This window comes from Gavialis gangeticus, unplaced genomic scaffold (assembly GCF_001723915.1).
Source record: "Gavialis gangeticus isolate Ggan-Ray unplaced genomic scaffold, GavGan_comp1, whole genome shotgun sequence".
Lineage (NCBI taxonomy): Eukaryota > Metazoa > Chordata > Crocodylia > Gavialidae > Gavialis > Gavialis gangeticus.
Window position 1 is genome coordinate 53,011,653 of NW_017728997.1, and position 9,211 is coordinate 53,020,863.

The window sequence follows — 9,211 nt, forward strand, 5'->3', positions numbered from 1 at the left end:
GCTCAGGCCCCTTCCGACCCTACTAACTATGAAACTATGACATTGGTGTCTTGCATCTATAAATGTCAGGAGTGTGTTATCAAGGAAGAGGTGGGATAAGATTATACCAATACTAAGTGGGGTAAAAGTGGATATAATATGTTTTCAGGAGTGTGTAATCCCATGGCAGAGGGATTATAAGCATTTTGTAAAGAGATGGGGACCATCATGGTGGGTAGGGTCAGATACAAACACAGCAGCTGGAGTCACAGTTTTGGACAAAGGTAAGGCAGTGGAAGTGTGGCAAGTGGAAGTGATTGGAAGGGAGATTGCAACAGATAGTGGTGGAGTTTGAAAAGGAAGTATTAGAGATTTTTACTATATATGCACCAGCTGAAAGAGAAGGAAGGATCGCCCTATTTAAGAAATTAGACGTGCATGTAGGTGAAGGTAGGCATCAAATTTTGGTGGAGGATTTCAATTGCATTATTGAGAAGGGGGATAGAAGAGGGGATGGAGGGAAGGGAAAGCTAGACAGCTTGTCAAAAGTATGGATTAATATAATGAAAGAGGTTTAAAAGATGTATGGGCCAGTGAGAAGGTGTTTACAAGGGTGGAAATGAGTGGGAGACAAGTATTGCGGATTGATTTTATATTAATGTCAAATAGGCTCGGGACTGGAAAGGAGATCTTAGGTGTAACCTTCAGTGATCATCAGATGCTGAGAATGGAAATGAGTTTAGAAAAAATGAAGGTAGGGAGAAAGGGATGTGGAAGTTAAATGTGCAGTTATTACAAGATAAGAAGACTTGTCAAGAATATGTGGAACTGTATAAAGGATGGAGATGGAGAACTCTGAAGAGATATTACAGAAGCTCTGGGATAGAAAGTGAAGAACAAGAGAATTTTTCAGCAATATTGGTTGAAGAGAAGTGAAGAAGAGGGTGGAAGAGCTAGAAGAAATGCAGGCAAAGAAGCAGGAATTATTAAAGGAAGCAGTAAGAGTGAAAGAACTGGAAGACATAAAGCGACGGACTGAAGAATGGTTCAAAAGGAAAATGGATGAGAGAATCTTTCTGACCAGAAGACGTTGGGTGGAGAAGGGGGAAGGATGATATAAGTATTTTTCAGTGAACTTGAGAGAAAGAAGGAAGGAACTGAAAGCAGGAGGATCTGAAAAAGGAATCCAAATAGAAGAGAGTGTGAAGGTGATGGGTGTGGCAGCAAAGTTTTATGAAGTGTTGTACAAAAGATGGGGGAGTGGATGATGGACAAATCCCTTGAGGGGATAAAGGGAGGAATAGAAGATGGAAAGAAACAAAAATCGGAGGAGTTAAGTGTGAGAGGTGGACTGCTTAAAAACTTGCAAGGGGGAAGGCACTGGGAGGAAACAGACTTCTGGTGGAATTCTATGAAAAATGTTAGCAGTGGCTGGGGACAGATGTAATAGAGCCATACTGGGAAATAATGGAAGATAGGGAGATGGGAAAATTTTACAGAAGTTGTGGTAATTATATTTAATCAGGGAAAGCAAGACTTGTTAGGCAACTGAAGGCCAATAACCCTTTTAAACACAGACAACAAATTGATGACAAAAGTATTGGCCAAAAAATGTGTGACTGTTTAGCACAGGGGTGAGCAAAATATGGCCCATGGGCTGGATTCAGCCCATCAAGAGATTTTATCCGGGGCACAGTGGGTCCCTTGGCCCTGCCTGGCCCAGGCTTAGGGAGCATCCCAGGCCATGGTGCATGTGGCTGGTCCCACCACCCCGGGTGCACAGGAGGGCTGGGGCAGCACAGCGACCTAACTCCACTTCCTGGCAGCACCAGTGGTGGTGGCTCCTTCTGGCTGCTGCTCCCAGTGTTGCCACCAACACCAGACCTGTCCCTGCTGCCCAGGCCCCTGGCCTGTCTGCCCTGCACCCACCATAGCGGGCGCTGGATGAAGCGGGTGGGTGGGGTCTCCAAGAAGACTGACCTGAGACTCCTGCAGGCAGAATGCATTCAGCCAGGTAGAGGGGATGAGGCTGCAGGTGGGCAGTGGCATCTGGGAGTGGGATGGGCAGGTGGGATGCATCTCTATGAGCTCAGTTATGTGGTATGTGGTGCTGCAAACATGTTTGCAGCACTACATACCACACAATCCAACGTTCTCCGTGCTGCAAGGGCATGCTGCCTAAGTGTGTGCTGCACTGGGTTTTTTTCCATTGGTTTTGTTATCCAGGGGTAAAAAAAAAAATGGGGAGGAAAAATGATGCAACGCATGGTTGGCCAGCACACACTACTGAAAAGTGGAGCTGGGCTGCCTGGAGCGATGCTGCAGCTGACGGCCAGGCTCTGTGTGGCAGAATCTCAATGGCTGCAGCCCCAGGAGGACCCCAGGACCCAGCCTCCCTTACCCCACCCAGGGCAACTTGCTGCACGCCAAAGTGCATGTGGCATGGGTGTTCCCCAGGGACAAGTTCCAGCGGCGCAAGATGTGCTGCTGCTAGTTGTCCCTAGGGAACCAAACATCCATAGTTTCATAGTTTGTAGAGTTGGAAGGGACCTGAGCAGATCATCAAGTGTGACCCCCTGCCATGGCAGGAAAGAGTACTGGGGTCAAACAATCCCAGCAAGGTGTACATCTAGCCTCCTCTTAAAGACCCCCAGGGTAGGAGCCAGCACCACTTCTCTTGGAAGTTGGTTCCAGATCCTAGCCGCCCTGACAGTGAAGTAGCGCCTCCTGATATCTAGCCTAAATCTACCCTCTGCCAGCTTGTGACCGTTATTCCTGGTCACTCCTGGGAGTGCTCGGGGGACCAGGGACTTCCCCAATGCCTGCTGGTCCCCTCTGACTAGTTTGTAACAGGCCACTAGATCCCCCCTCAGCCTTCTCTTGTGGAGGCTGAACAGGTTCAGGTCCCGCAGTCTCTCCTCATAGGACCTGCCCTGCTGCCCCCTGATCATGCGAGTGGCCCTCCTCTGGACCCTCTCCATGTTGTCCACATCCCTCTTGCAGTGCAGTGCCCAGAACTGGATGCAGTACTCCACCTGTCATGCTTGTCCATTTAAATTCTCCCCTTCCCCCTCCCCCCCGGCTTGTCCACCTTCTTTTTTCTAAACTTCATAGCATGTGATTTCCTTCTTTTCCAAATTTGGCTCTCTTCTTTCTCCTGCTCTATCTTCACTCCTCCTTCTTTCTGTTTGTTCTCTCCTCTTGCCCTTCTGTCTCCTCTGTCTCAAGTCACTTGTCCCACTAATTTTTCCTTCTCTCCCCTCCTTTGTTACCAGCTGCACCATGTCACCTACTAAAATTTCACTCTCTTCCTCCCAAGTTCTTCCTTCTTATGGTGTTACCCCCCACTGTCACACATTCTGACTCAACATCTTCTTCCTTACTTTCCCTTTCCTGTCTCTACTGGTCCTCTGCAGATGTAGTTTTATTTGAGAAAGACCATGGGCATCAGCACTGTAAGCATCCTTCTTCCCTGCAAATAAAATACCTTGGTATTTCTTGGCACTCTGCCACCAACACTAACCAGATGCACTAGTCTAAGAGCAGGTGCAACGTAAGGATTCTGGGTGAACTGTATAGAATTTCATGGCTCACCGTAACATGAAAAAGAGTTGGCAGTGAGGGGAGTTGTACTTAATGGGCACTAGCATATCTTATTCAGATCAGCTGCATTAACTTATCCTTGTGGTAGGTTCCCATCACAAAAATTGTAAGGAAGGGGACAGAATGGTGCCGGTGACAAATGTCACAGAAAGACAAGTGAAAAAGGTGCAGAGGGTGGTGGCTAACAAACAACAGAAAGGGGATCATGCTGATCTATGTTGGTTGATCGTGAAAAATATCTTGCCAGTGAGAGGGTGCAATATAAATGGCATTTGTTTATGTCAGTAACTTATCCAAGGGAGAGATGCCAGGAAAAAGAAATGGTGGTACACGTGTTTTGGGAATATACATATGCAAAGGGTATGTGGGAAACGGAACATCTCTTTTTGAGGTCACAAAAATAATTCAGTCCTTATCAAAAGAGATGGTATTATATGGATTCATACCAAAGGGGCCTGAGGAAACAATATTGAGAACACTGTTAGCATGTGTTAAAACCAATATATGGAAAGTAAGAAACCTCTGGGTGTTTAAGGGGTTGGCTTTCACTGAGAGTGCCTGGAGTTGGGACTGTATGAACTGAAACTACATTGACTGGGACCAAGAAGAAATTGGAGAAGAGGTAGCAGAAAGAAATGGAGGAAAAAAGAATGGTCACATTTATTTCACTGAACTAAAAGAGAGGAGTCGCAAAGGTGTTACAGGAGTTTTTAGAACTTAACAGATTTTGTAGAGGGAACTTAAATGATAGCTATGGGGTTCCTTATGAAGAAGTAAAGTTTTTTTAGGGGTTTAGGTGGGAAGTAGATATAGGTTGTTAAGGTTTTTAACATATGTAGGTTTATCATTTGTTATTTTGTTATATGAAGTTCTGTTAAAATGATGTTTAACATGTGAAGTTTTGTATGTGTAGAATGATAAATGTGTTTTCAATTAAAAAAGGGCCACGTGTTTTATACTTATGCTCTGTGTTGGCTGCATTTAATTAACTTCATAGTTGGTTTCCATTGCTGAGCACATGCTGCTTTTGGGAGCAGTTTAATGCTAGACAATATATATGATGAGGTTTCCTTGTATGTCATTATAAGAAGAGGGGTTTTTTTCACCGTGCCAGTTGACAGGGGAAGGACCTCATCTTGTATTTGAGCAAATGTGGCAGTTGAATATGGAAGTGGTGAATTTCTCCACCTATGCGGAGACTCAGAGTCCACTTCTAGGACTGAGAGACAACCTGATCTTTGTACACCAATTAATTCCACTGGGCAAGCAATTTTCTAGCATGAATATCAATATAATTCAACAGGGCATTAATGAAAGGTAAGTTAGTTCATTCTCAACTACTGGTTTATGGATAATTTTGAATAATTTCCTTTTAATGGGAAGTATGAGTAAGAGCTCTTTGCCTTTAGTAACAGCAAAGTACTGACAAACCTCCTTGCAAAGATTGATGGCATCACATTGTTTTTGACCATCTCCGGTGTAGCCAGGAAGACAGTTACAGGAAACCTGTGGAAGGAAAAAACAAAGCTATTTTGGGGGGCCAGACACAGCACAGAATATGTACATTAACGAAATAGGACTGAGGGGTGAGAAGAGCATATTTCATACACATACTCCATTCATTCATGCCCATTAAAAATACCTAAGAAAACACCCAGCCTTTGGCCATTGGAGCTTATTTAGCCCCAAACACAGTTATGGCTTCCTAGACAGTGAACCTTCTTTCACTATTTAATTACAAGAAGTAGATCCTTTTATAGGAAAGATAAGAACCTAGTGTGGAGGGCTTTAAATTAGGTTTGCCAGGGGATGGAGACCAAAGCCCTGAGGTAAGTGGGGAAATAGATTACCTAAAGGAGGTACAGGCAGAAGGGTGCAACAGGGGAGGCCTCATTCTTCCTAAGAAAGTAAGGCAATCAACTAGTTATCTCAGGTAGACACCTGAGATAACTAGATGCATGGTTATCTCATGCATGGTTATCCAGTTATCTCAGGTACTAGATGCATGGTTATCTAGTTATCTCAGGTAGAAACCTGAGATAACTAGATGTACACAGATGCATGGAGCCTGGGAAACAAGCAGGATGAATTGGAAGTCATCACAGAGTTACAGAACTATGATGTGACTGGAATAACAAAGACTTGGTGGGATAGCTTGCATTACTGAAGCACTATCATAGATAAGTACAGACTGTTCAGGAAAGACAGACAGGGGAGAAGAGGAGTTGTACTTTATGTAAAAGAGCTGTATGATTGCTCAGAGCTCCAGTATGAGACTGGAGAGAGACCTATTGGAAGTCTCTGGGTTAGGTTCAGAGGAGAGAACAACAAGGGTGATGTTGTGGTGGGTGTCTGCTACAGACCACCAGACCAGGAGAGGTTTTCTTCAAACAGCTAGTGGAAGTTTCCTGATCACAGGCCCTGGTTCTCATGGGGGGCTTCAATCACCCTGACATCTGGCCATTAACTCTGAGGATCAGGGGAGGTCCCAGTTGATTGAAACAGAGCAAATATAGTGCCCACTTTTAAGTAAGTGAGAAAGCAAGATTTGGGAAATTACAGGCCAGTCAGGCTCACCTCAGTCCCTGGAAAAATCATAGAGCAGGTCCTCATGAAATCCATTTCTAAGCACTTGGAGGGGAAGAGGGTGATTAGGAACATTCAGCATGGATTCACCAAGGACAAGTCATGCCTTACTGACCTGATTTCCTTTGATAAGATAATTGACTCTGTGGATGCAGGGAAAGCAGTGGACATAATATACCTTGACTTTAGCAAGGCTTTTGATATAGTCTCCCATGGCATTCTTGTAAGCAAGCTGGGGAAGTATGGGTTAGATGAATGGACTATAAGGTGAATAGAAAGCTGGCTGGATCATTAGGCTCCACAGGTAGCAATCAATGGCTCAGGGCATTTTTACATGTGCTCCAAGGGTGGGGGTGGGGTGCTTTAATTAGAGAGGCTCCAAGAGCTGTTCTAATTTACAGCACCTGAAGTATCTTGTGTATCAGTGTCCCCACACTTCAAAATGGTGGCTGGGGTACTTTATCTAAAGCTCGTTGAATAAACTTTAGTTACAGTGCCCCGCCACCATTTTGAAGCACAGGGACACTAATGCATGAGTGTGGTGGTGCACCTGTGGGTGCTTGCCACTTTGAGGACTGGTGCAGGCTGTAGAGGGCCTGAAAGGGGAGTGGGAGAAAGACACCCCTTCTTGGAAGGATTTTAAGGGTGAAGGTGGGTGCTTGCCACTTTAAGGGCTTGAGCAGGCTGTGAGGCAGTCTGCAGGTGACTGCAGAACCAATCAGGCAGTCACAAGACAGGCCACTTGATTGGAGCTGGGCTGAGGAGGCCCGGAGGTGCTGAGCCAGCCGTTGGTGTAGGGATGCTGCTGAGGTAACATCATCCGCCTGAGACCTGCTGCTCCCAGGAACTTCTGTAGGTCTAGAGTAGGAACTATGGGGATGAAGGAGGTTCCTAGGGACCCAGTGGGGTCCCAGGCCCCAGAGAGAAGGCTTTAGGTGTAGGGAAGAGCAAGTAAGGTGACCCAGTGAGTTGGCCCAGGACTTTGGCCTAGCTCTCAGACAATTAGCCATAAAGGCCTTCCTGCAATTTAGCTCAGACATACATGACACACTGGCCCGAGACCATTTCATCCAACATGCCTGCAGTGGGGGAGGCAAAGGCTCAGTTTTGGCTAGGAAGACCCCAGAGCCTGGAGGCAACCATACACTTTGCCACTAACTTGGAGCTGGCAGAGAGGATGCAGGGCCTGAGTCCCAAAGGCAATAAGCCCAGAGTACAAATACATACTAGAGAAGATGAGCCAGCAGTGAACACCCTGACCCCAGAACTGTCAGTCCTGCAAGCAATAATGGAGACTATGCAGAACCTTAAGGGTGCAATGGACAAACTCCACCGAGCTCTGGAAAGTCAGGGCCCAAACAGATGTGGCAGTGGGGGCCCACCTAGACCACAGCAACTGGAGTTACAACAAGAGACTGCTGGTGGGTGCTGGCACTGTGGTGACCGTGACCATTTCTGGAGGGACTGCCCAGAGAGAAGGTGGTGTCCCAGGCAGGGAAACTAAGGCAGGCAGTGGAGAAGGGCCCATCCACTGCTGATACAACCCGATACCCACAAGAGGATCTAGTACTCCTTAAGTCTTCTGGTTTGGGGTATTACCTGGAAGGAAAGCTAGGAAGGTCCCTTGCCAATTTCTCCTAGATTCAGGTGCCCAGGTATCCCTTGTATATCACCAAGTATGGGCACAAGCTACAACCGGGATACAAAGTGGCCTACAACCCTGTAGTCTAGTAGTCAAAGCAGCTAATGGGGAAACGCTCCCAATACTGGGGGAGTGGGGTACAACCATCTACTTCCAAGACCTGCAACTACCATTCACATTCCTTGTATTGAAAGATGCCTTGTTGGGAATTGACTTGCTAGAACAATTCCAAGTCACCATAAACTTTGCTGACTGTTCCTTTTCCTTGCTGGGCCAGTGTTTTCCCCTGTACATTACAGACAGTCAAACTGAAGTGTGTGAAGTGGTAGTGGAGGAGAGTCAGATAGTACCTCCTAGAAGTGAAATGATGATCATGGGCAGATTGAAGAGATGGTGCCAAAAGGATGAGGAGGGTTTGTTTGAACTGAAGCCTAACAAGGAATTGGGGTTCCTAGTGGGAACTGCAATGGTTAAGAGCCACTGGGGTAAAATTCCAGTACGCATAGCCAATATGTCAGCAGAGCCTCAGGTTGCATATCAAGGTACTGTAATTGGGACATTCGAAACTGGCATAGCTGTCCTGCAAGGAGACCCTGCGACTCAGGAGTCAGCTGCTATATGAGCACTGAGTGTGGACAAAAACTATCACTGTGGGGAGCCGGATGAGAACCTCCAGTGGACTGCAGGATGATAGACATGTGAGTTTAAGCTAGGCCATCATGGCCTAGAACCAGAACAAGTAGAGGCAGGTAATGCAAGAGGTGCTACTGGAGTACACCAGCGTATTCAGCCTGGGGGACCATGATCTAGGCTGGACAGGTTTAACAAAGCACTGGATTGACATAGGCAATGCCAGACCCATCAAACAGGGGCCCTGAAGGGTACCCATTTATTTCCAGTGAGAATTTGACCAGCAACTACAAAAGATGAAGGAAAGGGGCATTATCAGGCCCTCTGCCAGCCCATGAGCTGCCCCTGTGGTGCTTGTGAGGAAGAAAGGTGGCAACATGCAGGTTTGTGTGGATTACTGCAAACTGAATGACATTACTGTTAAGGATGCCCACCTTCTTCTACCTCAAATGGATGATGCACTGAACCTCCTGGCCAGAGCCCGATTGTTCTTCACCTTTGACTTAGCTAGTTGGTACTGGCAGGTGAAAGTACACCCAGAAGACAGAGCCTTCTACACCAAGAAGGGGCTTTTTGAGTTTAACATTATGCCCTTTGGGTTGTACAGTGCTTCTGGTACATTTCAGACACTGATGGATATCATATTAGCAGATTTACAAGGGACCTCCTGCTTGGTCTACCTGGATGATATCTGCACCTGCAGAAACTGAAAGCTGTACTCGAGAGGCTGAGAGAGGCCAATCTGAAGATTAAGCCCACCAAGTATCAGCT

General features: G+C 46.3%; 1 protein-coding gene across 1 annotated transcript in view; it reads right to left on the reverse strand.

Moving 5' to 3' along the window:
- The window catches only part of STAB1 (stabilin 1), a 297,038-nt gene that overhangs the window by 99,704 nt on the left and 188,123 nt on the right, over positions 1-9,211 (reverse strand). The window contains exon 44 of the mRNA XM_019505230.1: positions 5,014-5,088. Within this exon, the coding sequence (XP_019360775.1) occupies positions 5,014-5,088 (75 nt within the window). The remainder of the gene's footprint in view (positions 1-5,013; positions 5,089-9,211) is intronic.